Source organism: Canis lupus, chromosome 28 (assembly GCF_011100685.1).
Source record: "Canis lupus familiaris isolate Mischka breed German Shepherd chromosome 28, alternate assembly UU_Cfam_GSD_1.0, whole genome shotgun sequence".
NCBI classification, from domain to species: domain Eukaryota; kingdom Metazoa; phylum Chordata; class Mammalia; order Carnivora; family Canidae; genus Canis; species Canis lupus.
In genome coordinates, this window is record NC_049249.1 from 12,826,018 (window position 1) to 12,849,836 (window position 23,819).

Below are 23,819 nucleotides of genomic sequence, written 5' to 3' on the forward strand. Positions count from 1 at the left end.
GTGAATTCTAAAACAAAATTATATTTTTCTTCATATCTCCTTATCTATCAAGATAGGAGAAAATATATTTTTTCTCTCTCTCTTTTTTTAAAAGATTTTATTTATTTATTCATGAGAGAGGCAGATACATAGGGAGAGGGAGAAACAGGCTCCATGCAGGAAGCCCAATGTGGGACTCGATCCCAGGACTCCGAAATCATGCCCTGAGCCAAAGGCAGACACCCAGGCATTCCTATAATTTTCTCTTGTATGAATTTCCATGATGAGTTAGCATCATTTGTAGATCAGTCAAAAAATGACTTTGTGGTTTGACTGTTTTTCTGACACCAGTCCAGAGCCATTCTAAATTAGTGAGTGTGGACCTTGAGACAAGAGAATTCTGCTTTAAGACTCAGACACTTATTTGCTGGGTAGTGTTGAATAGATGACTAAGCTTCTATTTCCTTATATGTGCAATTGAGATAAGTTTAAACTTTCTCTATAGGGTTCTGATAATTGCTAGGGATAAGATATGTAAGAGCCTTAGCATCATGTGTGATGTATAATAGATCTTACTACAAGTTAGTTTCTATTATTATTATTACTACTGCTATTACTGATGTTTTTTAGTGTTCCTGTGTTGAAATCTGATTATGTTCACTTTCCTATAGTGGTGAAAATAATTTTCAGAAATTTCATCTAAGGATTGATGTGAGTTTTCTAGCCTAGAACCTACTGATTTTACAAATATTTATTAAGTATATATTAACTGCAGGGCATTTGTACTATGGTAGTGACCACAGTGTGTGTGTGTGTGTGTGTGTATGTAGTCAATGCTCTTCCAGTTTGGTGCACAATTGGCACTTTTAATAGAACAGGCATTTCTAACAGAGTGCTATAATAAAAGGAAGATACTAAGTGGCACCTGGCTGGCCTAGATGGTAGAGCATATGACTCTTGATCCCTGGGTTGTGAGTTCAAGTCCCACATTGGGGGATAGAGTTTACTTAATTAAAAAAAAAAAAAATTAGGGCTTTTTCACAACGGGTTTGCCGCCAGAACGCAGGTGTCGTGAAAACCACCGCTAAACCTAAACCAAAATGGGAAAGGAGAAGACTCACATCAACATCGTCGTCATTGGACACGTAGATTCGGGCAAGTCTACCACTACTGGCCATCTGATCTACAAATGTGGTGGGATCGACAAAAGAACTATCGAAAAATTTGAGAAGGAGGCTGCTGAGATGGGAAAAGGCTCCTTCAAGTATGCCTGGGTCTTGGATAAACTGAAAGCTGAACCTGAACGTGGTATCACCATTGATATCTCCCTGTGGAAATTCGAGACCAGCAAGTATTATGTGACCATCATTGATGCCCCAGGACACAGAGACTTTATCAAAAACATGATTACAGGCACATCTCAGGCTGACTGTGCTGTCCTGATTGTTGCTGCTGGTGTTGGTGATTTTGAAGCAGGTATCTCCAAGAATGGGCAGACCCATGAGCATGCCCTTCTGGCTTACACACTGGGTATAAAACAACTAATTGTTGGTGTTAACAAAATGGATTCCACTGAACCACCCTACAGCCAGAAGAGATACGAGGAAATCGTTAAGGAAGTCAGCACCTACATTAAGAAAATTGGCTACAACCCTGACACAGTAGCATTTGTGCCAATTTCTGGTTGGAATGGTGACAACATGCTGGAGCCAAGTGCTAACATGCCTTGGTTCAAGGGATAGAAAGTCACCCGTAAAGATGGGAATGCCAGTGGAACCACACTGCTTGAAGCCCTGGATTGCATTCTGCCACCAACTCGTCCAACTGATAAGCCCTTGTGTCTGCCTCTCCAAGACGTCTACAAAATTGGTGGTATTGGTACTGTCCCAGTGGGTCGAGTGGAGACTGGTGTTCTTAAGCCTGGTATGGTGGTCACCTTTGCTCCAGTCAATGTTACAACTGAAGTAAAGTCTGTTGAAATGTACCATGAAGCTTTGAGTGAGGCTCTTCCTGGGGACAATGTGGGCTTCAATGTCAAGAACGTATCTGTCAAAGATGTTCGTCGTGGCAACATGGCTGGTGACAGCAAAAATGACCCACCAATGGAAGCAGCTGGCTTCACAGCTCAGGTGATTATCCTGAACCATCCAGGCCAAATCAGTGCTGGATATGCACCTGTGCTGGATTGTCACACAGCTCACATTGCTTGCAAGTTTGCTGAGCTGAAGGAAAAGATAGATCGTTGTTCTGGAAAGAAGCTGGAAGATGGTCCCAAGTTCTTGAAATCTGGGGATGCTGCCATTGTTGATATGGTTCCTGGCATACCTATGTGTGTTGAGAGCTTCTCTGACTATCCTCCTCTGGGCCATTTTGCTGTTCGTGACATGAGACAGACCGTTGCTGTGGGTGTCATCAAAGCAGTGGACAAGAAGGCAGCTGGAGCTGGCAAAGTCACCAAGTCTGCCCAGAAAGCTCAGAAGGCTAAATGAATATTATCCCCAATACCTGCCACCCCAGTCTTAATCAGTGGTGGAAGAACGGTCTCAGAACTGTTTGTGGCAATTGGCCATTTAAGTTTAATAGTAAAAGACTGGTTAATGATAACAATGCATCGTAAAACCTTCAGAAGGAAAGGAGAATGTTTTGTGGACCATTTGGTTTTTTTTTTTGTTTTTTGTTTTTTTTTGTGCGTGTGTGGCAGTTTTAAGTTATTAGTTTTTAAAATCAGTACTTTTTAATGGAAACAACTTGACCAAAAATCTGTCACAGAATTTTGAGACCCATTAAAACAAAAGTTTAATGAGAAAAAAAAAATTAAGTACTAAAGGGGCACATTTGAGAGGAACTAACGCTAGATGTAAGCACGGGGTTCTAGTTAGCTCCCCAGAAGAAGAGACATCACACGCACTGCAGTGTCTTACTCATTTGAGTGATAATTAAGTAGGTGAATGCTTCATGCAGAAAAAATAGTATACAAAAAGGCCTGGAAACAAAAGTAATCATAACTTGCCAAGATATTGAAGAAACCAGAATGCTGAATGTAAAGAGAAAAATGCTGTCCAAAGCCTTGAAAATTGTTGAAGAGTTTGTATTTTATCCTTGGGGCAGTGGGGAAGTCTGAAGGGTTTTAAAATAGAAGAGTTGATGAATCAGGTTTTCATTTTAAAATTGTTAGTCACTATGGAGGAGAGAATAAGGTAGATATAATTGCCATAGTCATGTCTTAGATTTCATAATCACTGTTGTTGCTTATGTGATCTGTAGTTTGTTTAATCATTGGTTGGCAGGAAGCACTAGGTTAAATATTCTCATACATTAACTTCTTTTTTATAAAATAAAAATTGTATTTAGGGTGTACATGGTATTTTGACATTAACATACACAGTGAGATGGTTACAGTCAGGCTAATTAATATATCCATCTCCTCAGCTAGTCACTATTTGGGGAATGTGTGGGAGGGGGAAGATGAGAGCATCTGAAATATTATTCTCTTAGCAAATTTTCAGTATTCAGTGCAGTATAGTCATGTTGTATTTTAGATCTGTAGTTTTATTCATCCTGCATAATTGCAACTTTGTATCTTTTGACTAATATCTACCCATATACCCCACCTCCTCACCCTTGATACCAGTGTTTTATTCTCTGTTTCTATGTATTTGACTTTTTAGATTCCACATGTGAGATCATGCTAACTTTATTTTTTGAAGTAATTACCTAGCAGTGTAATACACTGGATAAAGCATAGGTTTTGGGATTAGAAAGGTCTGTGTTTAAATCCTGGTTTTGCCGTTTATTGACAGTAACTCGGCAAATTACCTAACCATTCTAAACTTCAGTTTCTTCATCTACCAACTTAATATATTTATAGCGCCTACCTCCTAGAATAGTTATGGATTATTTCAGATAATAGCACAAAATTTGATACTTAGTAAATGCTTTATATTGTTAAATCACTTTGATAGCTTTAGGTAAGCATATAGTTCTCAATAATCTTTTATGGAAACCAGCTTCCTCCCAAAAGTGGTAGAGTTAGTTTAATTTGTCCATATTTTGGAAAGCTCTCACTTGGAAGAAACAGTTAAATGTGACTTTTTTTTTCTCCTAAAATCATTTCAGCTTTCTAGATATAATATTTTGTATTATGATTGCTTTACTTTAGCATATTTGAGAATACTAAGTGGCCTTGTTCCACTTAATGCTCTGAACAACTATTAAATTCTATGAGATAGCCCATTTCCCCTTTTACTCTATTTCACTACCTTACTTGATTGATTTTTTTAAAGGATTTATTTATTTGAGAGAAATAGAATGAAAGAATGAGCAGGGGAAGCAAGCAAAGGGAGAGGGAGCAACAGACTCCCTGCTGAGCAAGGAGCCTGGCATGGGGCTCCATCCCAGGAACCTGAGATCATGACCTGAGCCAAAGGCAGACACTTATCTGACTGAGACACTCAGGCAGCAGCCTGCTTTATTGTTTTTTCATTATACATAATTGCTACCTGAAATTTTATTATATAAATATTACCTATCTGTTGTCTATCTTCCATATACATGTAAGCTCCATTGCAGTAGTAATATTCTCATTTACCATGTCAGAGAGGAAAGAATATTTCTCTGCTTTCTTAGGTTTTATGTTTGAGGGCCTGTGAATTAAACTGACAAAACACAGGTTAGTCAGAGGAAAAACAGATTTTAATCATATGAATATGTATTAGAGTTCACAAAGAAATGTGACTCAAAGAGGTGCTTAGGATTTGTAGGATTAATCTTACATATACCATTTTAATAAATGAAGAGGAAGGAGGAGAAGGGCACTTAGGAATTTAATAGAGGAAGGAGACAGAGCATTTGTGGAGTGGGGGAAAGATTTTTTTGAAAGATAAATAAATGGATCCTAATGAGAATAAATTGAAGATAAGGGATCCCTGGGTGGCGCAGCGGTTTAGTGCCTGCCTTTGGCCCAGGGCGCGATCCTGGAGACCCGGGATCGAATCCTACGTCGGACTCCCGGTGCATGGAGCCTGCTTCTCCCTCTGCCTATGTTTCTGCGCCTCTCTCTCTCTCTCTCTCTCTCTCTGTATGACTATCATAAATAAATAAAAGTTTAAAAAAAAAAAAAAGAAAAAAGATAAATTGAAGATAAAATAGTTTTGTGACAATGTCTATTTGGATGTGGTGCTAATGAGTTATTCCCAGAGAGAGGATTTTTGACAATTGAGTTCTTTTTTGAATTTTTGTGGGAGGCTCTGCTTTTAGGGCAGATAAGGAATTTCAGGAACTCAACTGCTTTCAGCTCAAAATAATTTTTATGCCACAGTGGCATATTCTGGGTCCTTTCAACTGCAATATAGAGAATATTGATAACATGGTAGGCACTTAATAAATATTTGTTGGATGAATGGATGGGTGAGTAAAGTGACATTGATAAACACTTTCATGATAGATCAGTTTGATTGGAGTTTTAAAAATTGATCAGAAGGAAATTATCTGAAAAATCTACAAAATGGTAGTCTACAGATTTTTTTTCTCTGGAAAAAGAAACTAACCTTTTTTGGTAACTGGAGCTATCTTTCCAAAATGACATATAATTCAGCTGTCATGAAAAAGTGTGTGTTTTTTCAGTGACAGATGTGCCAGAAGAAGTTGGACTTTGAGGTCACTTTTGATTATTTAACTGAGTCCCTTTTACTTAAATACTAGTCTTGGTGTTCTAATTTCCTCATTATAGAGTACAGGTTTTTGTTGACTCAGATCTGCAAAAAGAGGTTTTTTTGTTTTTGTTTTTGTTTTTTTACACCTTATGGTATTGTAATATGCAACTAATTTATCAGTCTCTATTTCCCTTTTTGCATCAGCATATCATTTTTTAACTAAAAAAATTTGGAATGCTTTTCACAGGACAGCTTTTATAATATATCTAGCTCATTGGAGCTGTTTTAGAGTTTGTTGCTATTACATAAAGAGCTTCAACAATCATCATGACTACTCATGTTAACTTTACACTGCTAGTTACTTAGAACCCATTAAAGTATTTGTAACTTGTCTTAAAAGTAAGGAGAAAGCTGTTTTTCCCTCTACTCACGACCATCTCTATCATCTTCCTTACTTTTATTATCTTCCTTCTTTATTGTCCTTATGCTCTCACTGCTTTGGAGAGTTTCTGCTTCTCTTCCCTTCTTTGCACTGTTATTCCTGGTGTTAACTAATTTTTACTTTACTCCATTCTTTTGGTTTCTGTTCTCTTCTGTCCTCTCTTATCCTCGGTTTCCTTTCCTTTTCTACACCTCTGCTTACATTGAACATGCTACCTCTTTTTCTCTTTTCCCCATTTTACCCTCCCCACACTAAGCCAAATTTTTTGTTTTATTTGTCCTAACTGGACATGATATAGAACTAAGTATTCTCAACATTAATTGTATTTATTGAATATATTAGTCAATTGTTTCATTTTTTCTATGGAAAAATAAGCTATATGCTGTTCTTTATTGAATTTTTTCATAGTTCAGTAGCACCCAATAGAAGAAAGATTAGGTATCCAACCTTGAGAGCTGCATAGTTGAGGCAAATGACTTGAAATTATTTTGAGTGGCAAAATTGGCTGGTCCAAAAAAATAGAAAAAATTCTAACTCCATACAACTTAAATCGTTTTATTATAAAAATTATAAGCTTGACATAATATGTAATTTTTAAAATTTAAATTAAAAATTTTTTAATTTAGATAGTGAACATACAGTGCAATATTGGTTTCTGGAGTAGAATTCCAAAGTGATTCATCGCTTACATAAAACACCCAGTGCTCATCACAAGTGCTCTCCTTAATGCCCATCATCCATCTAGCCCATTCCTCACCCACCTCCTTCTATCAACTGTTAGTTTGTTCTCTATTATTAAGAGTCTCTTGTGGCTTGTTTCCCCTCTCTTCTTTTTTTCTTTTACCCTTTCCCATATGCTCCTCTGCATCCTTTCTTAAATTACACATCTGAGTGAGATCATATGGTTTTGTCTTTCTCTGACTATTTCACTTAGCATAATATACTCTAGCTCCATCCCTGTTATTGCAAATGTCAAGATTTCTTTTTTCTTTTCTTTTTTTTTTTTTTTTTTTGATGGCTGAGTAACATTCCATTGTATATATAAACCACATCTTCTTTATCCATTCACCATTGATGGCCATTTGGGCTCTCTCCATAGTTTACCTATTGCTAATAATGCTGCTACAAACATTGAGGTGCATGTACCCCTTCATTTATTTTATTTTATTTTTTTTTTAAATTTTTATTTATTTATGATAGTCACAGAGAGAGAAAGAGAGAGAGGCAGAGACATAGGCAGAGGGAGAAGCAGGCTCCATGCACCGGGAGCCTGATGTGGGATTCGATCCCGGGTCTCCAGGATCGCGCCCTGGGCCAAAGGCAGGCGCCAAACCGCTGCGCCACCCAGGGATCCCGCATGTACCCCTTCAAATCTGTATTTTTGTATCCTTTAGGTAAATAGTAGTGCAGTTGCTGGATTGTTGGGTAGTTCTATTTTTAACTTTGAGGGATCTCCAAACTGTTCTCCGGAGTGGCTGCACGAGTTCACATTACAACCAATAGTGCAAGGTTCCCCTTTCTATGCATCCTTGCCAGCACCTGTTGTTTCTTGTGTTGTTAATTTTAGTCATTCTGACAAGTATGAGGTGGTATCTCATCATGGTGTTGATTTGTATTTCCCTGATGATGAATAATGTTGAGCATCATTTCATGTGTCTGTTAGCCATCTGGATGTTTTCTTTGGAAAAGTGTCTAATCATGTCTTCTCTGCCTGTTTCTTAACTGGGTTGTTTGTTTTTTGGATGTTGAGTTTGCTAAGTTATTTATAGATTTTGGATACTAACCCTTCATCAGATAATGTCATTTGCAAATATCTTCTCCCATTCCATAGGCTGCCTTTTAGTTCTGTTGATTGTTTCCTTCGCTGTGCAAAAGCTTTTTATATTGATGAAGTCCCAATAGTTCATTTTTGCTTTTGTTTACTTTGCCTCCATTGATGAGTGTAGTAAGAAGTTGCTACAGCTAACATCAAAGAGGTTTCTGCCTGTGTTCTCCTCTAGGATTTTGATGGTTTCCTGTCTTATATTTAGGTCTTTCATCCATTTTGAGTTTATTTTTGTGTGTGGTGTAAGAAAGTGGTTCAGTTTCATTCTTCATGTTGCTGAACAGTTTTCCCAACATCATTTGTTGAAGAGACTTTTTTCCACTGGATATAATTTCCTATGTTGCATATTAGTTGACCCTAGAGTTTTGGGTCCATTTCTGGGTTTTCTATTCTGTTTCACTGATCTATGTGTTTTTGTGCCAGTACCATACTGTGTTGATGACTACAGCTTTATAATAGAGCTTGAAATCTGGATTTGTGATGCCTCCGGTTTTGTTTTTCTTTTTCAGAATTGCTTTGGCTGTTTGGGGTCTTTTGTGGTTCCATAGAAACTTTAGGATTGGTTGTTCTGGCTCTGTGAAAAATGCTAGTGCATAATATGTAATTTTTATTCTGTCATTGCTACCTACCTGCTACCAGTAGTTCCACTAAATTTGCGTTTGGGCAATAATTGACTTTCAGTGATACTCAGTATATCCCCAAAACTTATTTAGGAAATGTAATGAAAATGTGAATACAAGTAAGGAAGTTTCAATACCTATCATCCAGAATTTACAGAAATTAATTCATATAGTCTAATTGTATTACTTAAAATCCAGCTAAGTGGACTTGTAGTTTTGTTTAACTTATAAAATAAGCTAGGGAATTTAGTTGAGTATACAAGATTTGAGTAGGTTGTTTTCTTCCCAGTAATATACTATTATGTTGTGCTCTTTCTTTTCTGCAGAAATCTTAATTAAATTCAACTATTTCCATTCCACTGCATACCAAGAATTCAAAATTAGTGTTATTTTTCAGTAATGGCTTTTATTAAGGTGATGTGATTATTCAGTATTTATACTGTAGTCCCCTATTCTTTGTGTTCATCACAGCACAAGTCTTCAAAGCAGTACAATAAAATAACCTTTCTGAATAGAAAGAGTTACTATGCTAGACATCTTCTTTACCCAAGATCCCAAAGAAATAGAGATGACTATTGAAAGTTAGAGACTAGTAGTAGTTCTTAAAATTTAATATACTTTCACTCATGCTTCTGTTCTCACTGCCTTATTATCCCATTTGAGAGAACGATATTAAAATTTGTTTTTTTTTTTTTTTCCAGGCAAAAGGGAGGATTGTGGTAATGCCAGGTATTTAAATTATCTATCCATTTGTTAGTATAACACTGGAGTGCAGTAGAGGAAGAACAAAAAAGGCAGGACAACATGAGAGAAAATATTAATACATGGTATTCAGAGAGAAAAATACGTAATTTGATTAAAAGTTTAAGATTGGGAGATCTGTGCTGGAATTTAAAACTTCAGATACGGAGAACATTCAAGCAGGAATTAGCTCAGAGAATTAATAAAGAAGTAAATTGATTGGGATTGAGGTTTCTTTCTGTTTGCTCTCCCGTAGTATAGAATATTGTGAATATGGATGTTCATCTCTGGTGAGGCACACCAAATTTGATGCTGCTATACTGAGTTAGGGCCAAATGTCCTCATTGTTAACAGGTGCATGCAAATGTTTAGGCAATATCTATGGAGAAATATATTTTACTCTCTTGGTTCTTGAAAATCTCTGGTCACCAAATTCTGTCTTACAGCTCAAACAATTGGAGCATATGCTCCTATGATAATCAAAAGATCAATTAGGTACATTCTGGCTCATTAGAGATGAACAATTTTTAAAGAATTAATAAGAGAATCTAGAATCAGGGACAAATATAATCTTAATTTTTTCATATTAATTTTCTCAAACATATAAAAAAGTAGAAAATAGCATAATGAATACTCATGTATTCATTCCCTAGATTTAACATTTTGCCACATTTGTTATCTTTTTTTACCCTTAGGTATTTTAAAGTGAAAAGCTTCATGACATTTTATCTTTACACATGTCTATCTTTACACACGTGTTTTTTCAGCTTCTTAGGGCCCAGTGATATCACTGAGAAAAGAAAACAAGTTAGTGAGTCCAAAAGAGTATATGTAAAATTACTTCAACTTGAATAGTTTGAAATACCAAGTATGTATTTTATCAGTAATTCAAAAATCTTTATTGACTACCTTCTATATATTAAGAAAGAAGGCTATAAAGAGTAATTTTATATTTTTAATCTGGTATCAGTTCAAAATATAATTGTTTATATACAAATATTTAACTAAAAGATTGTTCAACGAAACAAATGAGTCATTACAAAGTACTTGTGCATTTACTAGAGTAGAATCAGATTCTTCTGTGAAAAACAGGAAGTTGATACTGTAATGAATAAACTGTGTAACTTCATTTCCAGTGAGGTCAGTGTGTTCTTTGAATCCTGGGTTAAAGAGAGAACTTGTGTCATTCTGACACATCTCTGAGGCTGTGCTTTGTAGCTTCATCCTCAAACATATCCTTACTTACTGATTTTGCTTAAATTGAGGGGGAGCAGAGAGAGCACTCAGTCATTTTTCCTTGCCCTAGAACAATCTTTTTAAAGTCAGTATCATATGGGATTGCTATTCAAACCAATGGATGTGTAAGATTCCATCATACAGGTTCTATGACCTTATTAGTTGTTCTCCAGAGTCTGTAGCCTATGTCTTCTGTCATTTCTTTCTAATCTCATTCTAGCTTAGTAGGGAGAGAGTAACTCTTGAGCAATGAAAAATTTTGATATGGGAATTTCAGGTAGAGCAAGCAGTCACTATTTTCATTAAATTTTCTACAGAATTCTCTTCTACTTAATGTATTACTTATTCTTCCTACAGGGGGTGGCATAACAGACAGAAATCTACAAAGGATCCTTGAGGGTTCGGGTGCTACAGAATTTCACTGTTCTGCTCGGTCAGCTAGAGATTCAGGAATGAAGTTTCGGTAAAAATGTATTCTTTGATTCATACAAGAAGGGACAGGTTAATCTTTACATCCTGATAAAGGAAAACCTTAGTTGTGATGGTGTGATTAGTGAATGGTATGTTGTGATTAATATGTAAGTATTGCAGTCAGTTTTGAATTTTTCTTTTTTTTTTTGAAATTTTTCAACTGCAAAATGGTTTTATCTTGCCTCACATAGCAGGCTTTTCTGAACTTAGGTGAACCTTTATATTTTTAAGTTATTGCTGAACTTAGGCCAGTTAATAATAAACTGTATCTCAGTAGGTAAGCTTCAAATGAGTCAGATGTGTATGTATGCCCATTCAACTGTGATTTCCTTTACCTGAGTTAATAACTATGGTATAAGAATGGAAGAGTCTAGTCATTTTTATCCCTCCCACCTTTAATACTTCGTCTTCTCTCGTCTTTGCTCTCATTTTTAGTTATTTTGAAATTATACCACCATTAAGAAATTTAAACCATTGAGTTTTTTTTATTATACTTTAGAAGACTCCTATAATTTAATAGTTAGTAGTTTATTATTTCTATTTAGAATTGGGAAAAATGACATGTAAAAGAAGAGCCTTAGAGCTACATTTCTAGATATAAAATCAAGTATATTGTCAGGTATATTTGGCTACTAGATATTTCAAGTAATTAATAAAAATTATGAAATACGGGAATTCAGGATCCTTGACCTACCTGTGTTCTTGAACCATTAAATAGCCTATAAAATGAAGTGCGAGGAGGAGGGCTAATATAAAACTAACTATCTGTTTTTTTTATTATTTCTGTTGCAGAAATTCCTCTGTTGCCATGGGAGCCTCTCTTTCTAGCTCAGAATATTCTCTAAAGGTAACAGATGTGGCACAAGTAAGGACTTTGAATGCTATTGCAAAGAATATTCTGGTTTAGCCAGACCTCTCTGAGAAACATGGATATCACAAGATGAAGGTAGAAGAGTAGTCTGTAATTCTCTCTGATATAGCTTTAACCTTCTTCTCTGGCCAGGACAGTCACAGTCTTTAAGTCTCACACGGCCATGGAGAATGTTTCCAAGAAGACAAAGAAGTCGAACAAAGCTACAATCACTTCCTTTGCTTAATCTTGCCAGCCATCTCTGTTATCATGGTTTAATGTGGTCTATGCTTATTTGACAGACAGAGGTTTAGTCTGTTTTGCAGAATTAATTGATGAACTGGGAAAACTGAACTGTAAGGTATGAATTCAGGTGTGACTTCAGGGTCAATTTAATAACAGTATTTTGCTTTTCTATTTATAAAATAAAAATTTCCATTCTGTTATGGTAGAGTCTTTTTTTAATTTAAATTAAATTTAATTAACATGTAGTGTATTATTAGTTTCAGAAGTAGAATATAGTGGTTCATCAGTTGCATATAACACCCAGTACTCATTCCATCAAGTACCCTCCTTAATACCCATTACTCAGTTTCCCCATCCCTCCACCCACCTCTCCTCTGGCAGTCCTGTTTGTTTCCTATAGTTAAGAGTCTCTATTTTTTTAAAGATTATTTATTTATTTATTTATTTATTTATTTATTTATTTATTTATTTAACAGAGAGAGAGCAAGCACAAGCAGGGGGAGCAGTAAGCAGAGGGAGAGAGAGAAGCAGGGTACATGCTGAGCAGGGAGCCCAATGTAAGGCTTGATTCTAGGACCCTGGGATCATGACCTGAGCTGAAGGCAGACACTTAACCGACTGAGCCACCCAGGCACCCCCCTATAGTTAAGAGTCTCTTATGGTTTGTCTTCTTCTCTGTTCTTGTCTTATTTAATTTTTCCTTCCCTTCCTATATGTTCATCTGTTTTGTTTCTTAAATTCCACGTATGAGTGAAATCATATGATATTTGTCTTTCTCTGACTGACTTATTTCATTTAGCATAATATCCTCTAGTTCTATCTATGTCATTGCAAATGGCAAGATTTCATACTTTTTGATGGCTGAGTGATATATATATATCCCACATCTTTATCCATCATCTGTCAATGGACATCTAGGCTCTGCATATTTTGGCTATTGTGGACATTGTTGAATCCCAGTCTGTAGTCAAATATAAAAGGGAAGATTATTTTTTTCTTTCATTTTTTCTTTTTATTATATACTCATTAGATGGGCAAGATACTAAGTACAACACATGGAAGCAGGATATAAAAGTTTCCAGACTTAAAAAAGCAGAAGTGATCCAGTGTTTACCAGGTTACTTCTACCTCTGTTCCCACATAGAGAAATGACTTAGCCATAAGGTTCATCTAACAAATTTTGAAGACCTATAGTAAAAATTGGGGAGATTATAGATTATAGATGTTAGCAAAAATAGCTGATTCTCTCAACTGAGGCCACACATAGAATGGATTCTAGGGATAAAAGATTATTTTCCTATGAGCAGGTCCCAAATGGTGAAATTTATCATTAGCTTTATCTGACACTTTCATATTTATAACCTCATTTTATATTAATAGCTTGTATTAGAACTGTTGTTTCTATTTTAAGAGAGGAACTGAAATATAATATAAAGAGCTTGCCCTTGGTCAGAAAGCTAGTTAGTGTAGCTTCTGTGAATAGTGTGCACAGATTTGGGTACTAATGAATGTGTAGCAAGAACTTTGCCTTTTTTTTTTATTTTTATTTTTTTTAATTTATGATAGTCACACAGGGAGAGAGAGAGAGAGAGGCAGAGACATAGGCAGAGGGAGAAGCAGGCTCCATGCACCAGGAGCCCGATGTGGGATTCGATCCCAGGTCTCCAGGATCGCGCCCTGGGCCAAAGGCAGGCGCTAAACCGCTGCGCCACCCAGGGATCCCTGAACTTTGCCTTTATTTAAATGAGTCCCTTAAAAAATAAATAAATAAATAAATAAATAAAATAAAAAAAATAAATAAATAAATAAAGTAAAATAAAAATAAATGAGTCCCTTACCTCATCTTTAAATTTTAGATTATTTCCCAACTTTTTCAGGTATAATTTCAGTGTAGAATATTTGCTGAATAATTTATGAAAAATGAGAGGCAAACTATTTAAAAACCAACAATAACCTCAGTTGTTTCTTTTCTTACTTCAGACTATTAGTAAAGATAATAAATATTTCAAAAAATAGTTACTTTAAATATAGATATAGATATGCAAGTATCACATACACACACATATAATCATATTTAGTGTTTTGGCCCAACCCTCCCCCATTCTTAGACTTCACTATATGATCTTCCAAAGACAACAGCAGGCCATGTTATCATCTCTTTTTTTTTTTTTTTTTTAAAGATTTCATTCACTTGTGCATGAGAGACACAGAGAGAGGCAGAGACACAGGCAGAGGGAGAAGCAGGCTCCAAGCTGGGAGCCCGATGTGGGACTCCTTCCCAGGACTCCAGGACCATGCCCCAGGCCGAAGGCAGGCTCTAAAGCACTGAGCCATCCAGGGATCCCCTATCATCTCATTTTCTAAAATACAGATTAACTAGGGATGTAAGAGGTAGTGTGAATTACTCAAACTTTAACAACAGATTATTGTTGTTTATGATACTTGAATGCTAGGCTACTAACCTATAGGTCTCCTGCTTTCAGGTGCTTCTGGATGTGGTATAGAGAGCAATACTCCTAGGCAAATCAGACACACCTGGGATATCCTAGTTCCCAGTTTAAGCTTGAGAAAGTTGACGTAGTTTCTTAAACTTTAATTCCCTCATCTGTAAGCCAGGAATAATAACTAAACCATAGTTTCTGGTTAAACAATATAGTCAAGCACCAAATACATAGTGAGTACCCATTAAGTGTTCTTTTCTTCTAGTTTAGCTTTCTAGTATCAGTCTTTGATAGTTTAAAAGCCCTTCCCAGGAAACTAGGCATCGACAAGTGAAGCTAACACTTTGCCTCCTACTATGTGAATATAAAACAAACATAAGGTAATTCCTACCTTGATTTTATTTTTCTATACTTTATCTTTTTTTTTAATATTTACTGATTATTTCACACATATTAAGTTTCTTGTCAACAATATTATAAGTATTTTGAGGCTATGAGACCATATCTTTATATTTTTATATATTTCTCTTTGCACTCATCAAATTGTATACTCATAGTATTGATTTCCTTGATTGTGAAAAAAAGAGTGCTAGATCAGTGATCCTGGCTATATCACTGTCTTTGGTAACTATGCTGGATATTTTTTGCTTGCTCTTCCAGATCCACTCGTCACTTTGTTCTGTAAACTGAATCCAGCAACATAAAAGTGACTATATACTGACCAAGTAGGATTTATACTAGGAATGCAATGCTGGTTTAACATCCAAAAGTTTATATTGATAGAATAAACTGTAAAATCACACAATCTGCTCAACACAGAAAAAGGATTTGACAAAATCCTACATCCTTTCAGAAACAAAACACTCAACAAATTTGAAGTAGAGGGAATTTCCTCAACCTTATAATGAATATCTACAACAAAACAAAAAACACAACTAACATTATACTTAATACTTAAAATAAGAAATAAGATGTCCACTTTTACCATTCCTATTCAGCATTATACTGAAGGTTCTAGTGAGGGCTATTAGGCAAGAAAAAGAAATAAAAAGCATCCAGATTGGACAGGAAGAGGCAAAGTACTTTCTATTTTTAGAGACATGATCTTATATATAGAAAATTCTAAGAAATACACAAAAAGTTAAACGAGTTCATCAAGTTTGCAGGATATAAAGTCAACATACGGAATCAGTTGTATTTCTATACAGCAGCAATTAAGAATCTTAAAATGCAATTAAAACAGTTTCATTTATAATAGCATCAAAAAAGAAAATGCTTAGGAATATATTTAAAGAAGTGCTAGACAGTACACTAAAAACTACAAAGCATTGTTGAAAGAAATTTAAATAGACCTAATATAAATAAAAGGCATCCCAGGGCATCTGAGTGGCTCAGTCAGTTAAGAGTCCAACTCTTGATTCTGGTTCAGGTTATGATCTCAGGATTGTAAGGTTGAGCCCCAAGACAGTCTCTATGCTGGATGTGGAGCCTGCTTAAGATTCTCTCTCCCCATCTCCCTATCATAAACCAAAACAAAACATAAAGACATCCCATATTTATAAATTGGAAGACAATATTGTTAAGACAGCAATATTCTCCAGTTGATCTACAAATTCAGTGTAATCCCTATCAAAATCACAACTGTGTTTTTTGCAGAATTTAACAAGCTGACCCTAAAATTTATCTGGAAATACAAGAGACCCTGCATAATGAATCTTGTAAAAGAAGAACAAAGTTGGAAGACTTACATTTTAAAATTTACTGCAAAGCTATAATAATTAAAATAATGTGGTACAGACATAAAGATGAGTCTGTAACTCAATGCAATAGAATTGAGAGTCCAGAAATAAACTCTTAGGGGCAATTGATTCTTGACAAGGGTGCCAAAACAATTCACTGGGGAAAGAATGGTCTTTTAAACAAATGGTGCTAGGACAACTGGAAATCCACATGCAAAAGAATGAAGTTGGATCTTACTTCACATCAAATACCAGAATTAACTCAAATGGAGCATAGACCTAAATTAAAGGACTAAAACATAAAACTCTGAGAAAGAAACTAGAGTAAATCTTTGTGACCTTGGATCAGGCAAAGCTTTAGATATGAACTCAAAAGCACAAATGACATAAGGAAAAACTGGTAAATTGGACTTTCTCAAAGTTGGAAACTTATGCTCAAAGGATAACATCAAGAAAGTGGAAAGACAGGGCACATGGGTGGCTCAGTGGTAGAGCATCGGCCTTTGGCTCAGGTCATGATCCCAGGGTCCTAGGATCGAGTTCTGCATCAGGCTCCCAGCAGGGAGCCTGCTTCTCCCTATGCCAATGTCTCTGCCTCACTCTCTGTGTCTCTCATGAATAAATAAAATCTTAAAAAAAAAAAAATGAAAAGACAACCCACAGAATGGGAGAAAACATTTGTAAATTGTATGTGCTGGAGGGCTTACATCCAGAATATAAAAAGAATACATAAAACTCAACAATAAAAAGACAACCCAATTTTAAAATGGGCAAAGGGTTTGTATAGACATTTGAACAAAGATGGTATACAGTTGAACAACAAGTACATAAAAAGGTGCTCAACATCATTAGTCATTAGGGAAATGCACGTCAAAACCCCAGTGAAGTACCACTTTACACCCACTAGAATGATTATAACGGAAAAGACTGACCATACCAAGTGTCGGCAAATATGTGGAGCAACTAGAACTTTCATATACTGCTGCTGGGAATGTGAAATGGTTAAATTGCTTTGTAAAATAATCTAGGGGTTTCTCAAAATGTTAAACAGAGTTTCCATACGTCACAGCAATTCTACATGTAGGTGTATACCCAAGAGAATTGAAAACATGTTCACACAAAAAGTTGTATCCAAATGTTCATTGGCACCATCAATCATCTTCTAGAATTAGAGATTAACCATTTTGTAACCCTTAATGACAAATCAGTTAAAGACCACCAACACTAAAACCACTAGGTAAAAGGTGGAATGGGAACTAAATATCCTAGAGATTATTTGCTACTCAAAAAAATAGGAACTTAACATTATAATGGAGCTATCTGGTTATCAACTTAATCCAGTGAACAAACAATATTACTAGCAGTGGGAGAGTATACTACTAAAAGACAGGATTTGAGAGGGGAAGAGGTCATCCAGTGCACAACCTATGTTAGGAATCACAGTTTGGAGGTCTCCAATGTGCCTCATGGAAGAGTAGGACTACCCGGAAAGCTGTAACAAAGTGTGATGTTTAGCCATTGAGCAAGAAAGAGTGAACTACAAACAGCAGCAGCTCATACAGTGGCTTGGGATTTTCCAATTTCAGCATCAAAAAGTCCTATAAAATCAGTCTCATCATTTTAGTTATACCTCATTAAGTGAGCAAAATGTGGTAAACACTTTCCTTAATAATTAAACCTATTTACTCCCAGTTAATACTGAATGACTTGGGTGTTTCAAAATAAATAAATAAGTAAAACTTAAATCTTTTCTCAGCAAAAAAAAAAAAAAAAAAAGTCCGATAGCCTGGGAAACTCCTCAGTGCCAGGCAAACTGGAAAAGTTCAGTCATCTACAAGCTCAGTAAAGTTACCTTTGCCTCTTTTCTTCAGCCCTCACATCCTCGCCCCAATCCTGGAAATTAGATGGCAAGGAATTGAATAACAAGGAAAAATAATAAAAAGAATGATACTTCTCTCCTGGCCCATTGCTGAGGTCTCTGAGTTAAGAAAAGAGAGAGGCTTTAAAATGAATGCGAGATTGTATTGTGGGTGATGATAATGTTCCAAAATTAATTGTAGTGATGGTTGCCCAAGTCTGTGAATATGCCAAAAACCATTGAATTGTACACCTTAAGTGAGGAAGTGTATATAATTTGTAACTCAATAAAGCTGTTTTTAAAAAATTTGTGGTTTTTAAAAAATATATTTATTTATTAATGAAAAACACAGCAGCAGAGACATAAGCAGAGGGAGAAGCAGGCTCCCAATAGGGAGCCTGATGCAGGACTTGATCCCAGAACCTCAGAATCAGACCTGAGTCAAAGGCAGACAATCACTGAGCCACACAGGTGCCCCAAAATGAGAGTTTTAGATTAGCTTTAACCTTTTAATGCCTGAAGAAGACCACAAAAGCATAGGATCTGCCTGAGATGTGGTCAATGGCAGGCAAGTAGGTTTTATAGCATGGTTGAGGACAATGGTGGAAGAAAAATATTGTTTCTTGTTTGTTTTCTGTTTAGTTTGCATCTTGGTAAACTGGCTACACTAGTTTGAATGGATTCCTGTACCATTCCACCAAAAGTTGTGGCTAAGACACCTGAGGAATACACATTCTGTCTATTCCTGTATAGATACTAAGTTTCATCCTTGGATAAAAGCAGATAAATTGTATATTTGGATTGCATTGCTCTGCTCCCTCATAGAATATTTAAAAAAAAAAATCAAACCATTTGGCATTATGCCATGGTCTATATTAGAGATCTAATAGAAAACAGTTGTATAAAATATTTATACAGGTGTGTTATTGAGGCCCTGTAGCAGACTTTTTCCCCCCTTCAGTGTTAGTCTAAAGAGTAGCCAGGCTTCTAAACAAATGATTTGTTGATATTTTATGTATATGGAGTCATATCACGATCAAGACGTTATTTTCTTTTCTGCCTAACTCTTCCTTTCTAAAGCTGTCCTAGAAAGCTGATGCATTCCTGGTGGAATTGTCATTCATATAGTTTCACTTCCCCAGTCCATGGGAGAAGGCACATTGATCCAGGCTAGTCAGTTAGACTGCCTCATGCTTTTGTCCACATGATTGATCCAGAGAGGAGAACACAACACAAATAGGACCATTCAGAATCCTACCAAAGATTCTTTCTGGAGCTCTCAGAAAAGAGATGCTCTCTTTATTTTAAGATTACTGGCCATAACAATCCTGTAAACCTAGAGCTTTTATAGTCATCTTTGGCAGCAAGTAAAAAGCCCACTTGAGAATGAAACTAACACAGAGGTAAGTTGTGTTTGGTAAGGAATTGATTCAGACGTTGACATGCCAAGAGAACTTTGCTGGTGGCTTCTATTTCTAGGAGACCTAAGAATGAGCCTTTTTTTTTTTTTTTTTTGCTATATATTATGATATGTGAATGAGTCCTAAAATCATTGCAGCCATCTCACCACCTGTTTGAGAATAAAGGTGATGCCCAAACCAAATGAATGAGAACATGGCCATTGGAATAAGTCAATCTCCCAAGACCCCACCAAAAAGGAGACCTATAGACCAATATCCCCTGTTATTGGGATCCCTGAACATGGATGCAAAAATTCTCAAAAAGATACTAGCCAATAGAATCCAACAGTACATTAAGATTATTCACCATGACCAAATGGGATTTATCCCCAGGATGCAAGGCTGGTTCAACACTCATAAAACAATCAACATGATAGATCACATCATCAACAAGAGAAAAACCAAGAACCATATGATCCTCTCAATAGATGCAGATAAGCATTTGACAAAATACAGCATCTATTCCTGATCAAAACTCTTCAGAGGGTAGGGATAGAGGGAACATTCCTCAGTATCTTAAAAGCCATCTATGGAAGGCAAATATCATTCTCAATGGGGGAAACCTGAGAGCTTTTCCCCTAAGATCAGGAACATGACAGGGATGTCCATTCTCACCACTGTTATTCAACAAAGTACTAGAAGTCCTAGCCTCCGCAATCAACAACAAAAAGAAATAAAAGGCATTCATATAGGCAAAGAAGTCAAACTCTCCCTCTTCGCAGATGACATGATACTGTACATAGAAAACCCAAAAGACTCCACCCCAAGATTGCTAGAATTTGGAGTAATTCATCAATGTAGTAGGATACAAAATCAATGCACAGAAATCAGTGGCATTTCTATACCCTAACAATGAGATTCAGGAGTCAATCCCATTTACAATTGTATGCAAAATTCAGGAGTCAATCCCATTTACAATTGTATGCAAAAGCATAAGATATCTAGGAATAAACCTAACCAAAGAGGTAAAGGATTTATATCCTAAAAACTACAGAACACTTCTGAAAGAAATTGAGGAACTCACAAAGAGATGGAAAAATATTCCAAGCTCATGGATTGGAAGAATAAATATTGTGAAAATGTCTATGCTATCCAGGGCAATTTACATGTTCAATGCAATCCCTATCAAAATACCATGTACTTTCTTTACAGAGTTGGAACAAATAATCCTAAGATTTGTATGGAATCAGAAAAGACCCCGAATAGCCAGGGGAATATTGAAAAAGAAAACCAAAGCTGGGGGCATCACAATGCCGGGTTTCAAGCTGTACTACAAAGCTGTAATCATCAAGACAGTGTGGTACTGGTACAAAAACAGACACAGACCAATGGAACAGAATAGTGAGCCCAGAAAGGGGCCCTCAACTCTATGGTCAACTAATATTCAACAAAGAAGGAAAGACTATCCACTGGAAAAAGGACAGTCTCTTCAATAAATGGTACTGGGAAAATTGGACAGCCACATACAGGAGAATGCAACTAGACCATTCTCTTATACCATACACAAAGATAACCTCAAAATGGATGAAAGATCTAAATGTGAATCCATCAAAATCCTAGAGGACAACACAGGCAACACCCTTTTGGAACTTGGCCACAGCAACTTCTTGCAAGATACATCTATGAAGAAGGCAAAGGAAACAAAAGCAAAAATGAACTATTGGGACTTAAGGTAAAAAATCTTCTGTACAGCAAAAGAAACAGCCAACAAAACTAAAAGACAACCTACAGAATGTGAGAAGATATTTGCAAATGACATATCAGATAAAGGGCTAGTTTCCAAGATCTATAAAGAACTTATTAAACTCAACAGCAAAGAAACAAACAATCCAATCATGAAATGGGCAAAAGACATGAACAGAAACTTCACCAAAGACCTACATATGGCCAACAAGCACATGAGAAAATGCTCTGCATCACTTGCCATCGGGGAAATACAAATCAAAACTGCAATGAGATACCACCTCACACCAGTGAGAATGTTGAAAATTAACAAGACAGGAAACAACAAATGTTGGAGAGGATGTGGAGAAAGGGGAACCCTCTTGCACTGTTGGTGAGAATGTGAACTGGTATAGCCACTCTGGAAAACAGTGTGGAGTTCCTCAAAGAGTGAAAAATAGAGCCACCCTACGACCCAGCAATTGCACTACTACCCTAAAGACACAGATGCAGTGAAACACCGGGACACCTGCACCCCAATGTTCATAGCAGCGATGTCCACAATAGCCAAACCATGGAAGGAGCCTCGATGTCCATAGACAGACGAATAGATAAAGAACATGTGGTCTATATATACAATGGAATATTACTCAGCCATCAGAAAGGATGAATAACCACCATTTGCTTTGACATGGATGGAAATGGAGGGTATTATGCTAAATGAAATAAGTCTATCGGAGAAGGATGATCATCGTATGGTTTCACTCATATGGGGAATATAAGAAATAGTGAAAGGGATTATAAGGGAAAGGAGGGAAAATGAGTGGGAAAAAATAGAGAGGGTGACAAAACATGAGAGACTCCTAACTCTGGGAAACAAAGGGTAGTGGAAGGAGAGGCAGGCGGGGGGATGGGATGACTGGGTGATGAGCACTGAGGAGGGCACTTGATGGGGTGAGCATTGGGTGTTATACTATATGTTGGCAAATCAAACTTCAATTTAGAAAAAAAAAGGAATAAGTCAATCTCAAGACCACGCCATCCTGGGTTTTTGTTTACCTGAACCAATAAGTATTTCTATTCAAGCCACTTTTAAGATGGGTATACTTTTATAAGGGCCCTAATATAATTGAAGAATGCATCAATTTCCCTTTCAGCAATTGCTGTGAAGGTTTTATAGCAACCTTCCTTAATAGCGTCAAGAAATTTCCAAATCTCTGTAGGGTATGACAGTTGCAAGAGAAATCCCATCTTTAGAAAAACAGCCTTACTAGTAAATCACTTGGCTTGACTGAGCTCAAAGGTTTCTAAACTTCATTACAGCTTAATTAAGTCAATCAGAGTTCAACTAACTTCAGACATCTGTCTTAGAGAATGCGCTTGAGAATATCTTGAAGGAGTCGATATATTGTTCTTGTGAAGATAGAGCATTTATAAAGTCATCCTATTTGGAAATCTTTTCCACCCACTCACAAGGGTCCACTCACAAGATGCCAAAGAGATGGCCCTTCCTTTTTTATAGATCAAAGACAAACAATTGCCTCTCATGTTTGAGCCACCACCTGGGTGTCTCAGTTGGTTAAGTGTCTGCCTTCGACTAGGGTCCTGATCTCAGGTCCTGATCCCGGGGTGCTGGAATTGAGCCCTGCCTGAGCCGGGCTTCCAGCTCAATGGAGAGTCTGTTTCTCCCTCTCCCTCTGCCCCTCCCCCTGCTTGTGCTCTCTCTTGCTCACTCTCTCCCTCTCTGAAATAAAAATCTTAAAAAAAAAAGTCATGATTATGAGAATAGCACATTTTATTTACTTAGCCTATATCCATATGCCCAGCACTGTAACTCCTGCTCTATAGATGTAGCCTCCACAGCAAAAGAATTTAAAATTGGAATTATATGATTGAAATTATACATTTTTCCTATAAATGAGCCTCTTCAAAAACCACTTGGTAGCCCCTCTCAAAAATGTCCCCAAGCAATAAATAAAGCCAAGTGCAAATAAAAGCACTTTCCCAGAATTTCTACATGTATGTATGGATGTATGTAAACACACAGAAAAAATACATTTTACAGTCTTGCAGTAGGCTTAAATGTGTTTATCCAGAAAATTTTCTTGGGCCCACTAATTTGGTCATCTTCATGCTCTCAATTCACATAACTGGCAATAATAATAATAGTCCAACCACAAATTATAAGAATGCATTTGGTATTATGAATTTAAACAACTTCATAGTAAGAAGGCCAACTTATTTCAAGGCAGTACTTTCTCTTAACAACGATGAGAAAAAATTCAGCTTTGTCTTATCTACAGTTTCTTTTGATCAACAGATTTGTTGGGTGCTATTTTTGGGGAGCCAGTATTCTACAGAATTCAACATCTACGCATTTTCACTTGTTTCCTTCAGTCCTCCAGCTACCCTGAAAGCAACCACTATTAACAATTTCTTGTGTATATTTCCAGAAATTTTTTATAATTTACTTGTATGTAATTGCTTATAAAGCTATGTGCCTTTCAGGACGCCTGGGTGGTTCAGTGGTTGAGCATCTGCCTTCGCCTCAGATCGTGATCCTGGGGTCCTTGGATGGAGACCCGCATCAGCCTCCCT

General features: G+C 36.5%; 1 protein-coding gene across 4 annotated transcripts in view; it reads left to right on the forward strand.

The window, feature by feature from the left end:
* Positions 1-23,787, forward strand: part of CUTC (cutC copper transporter) — a 38,450-nt gene extending 14,663 nt beyond the window's left edge. For 2 of the 4 annotated variants that reach the window (XM_038578501.1, XM_038578504.1), the window contains exons 7-9: positions 9,219-9,246; positions 10,852-10,957; positions 11,758-12,261. In XM_038578501.1, the coding sequence (XP_038434429.1) occupies positions 9,219-9,246; positions 10,852-10,957; positions 11,758-11,872 (249 nt within the window). In that variant the 3' untranslated portion in view covers positions 11,873-12,261. Of the gene's footprint in view, positions 1-9,218; positions 9,247-10,851; positions 10,958-11,757; positions 12,262-23,729 lie in introns of those variants that run through there. The other 2 variants (XM_038578502.1, XM_038578503.1) reach the window with 2 other exon arrangements.
* The last annotated feature ends 32 nt before the right edge of the window (positions 23,788-23,819 follow it).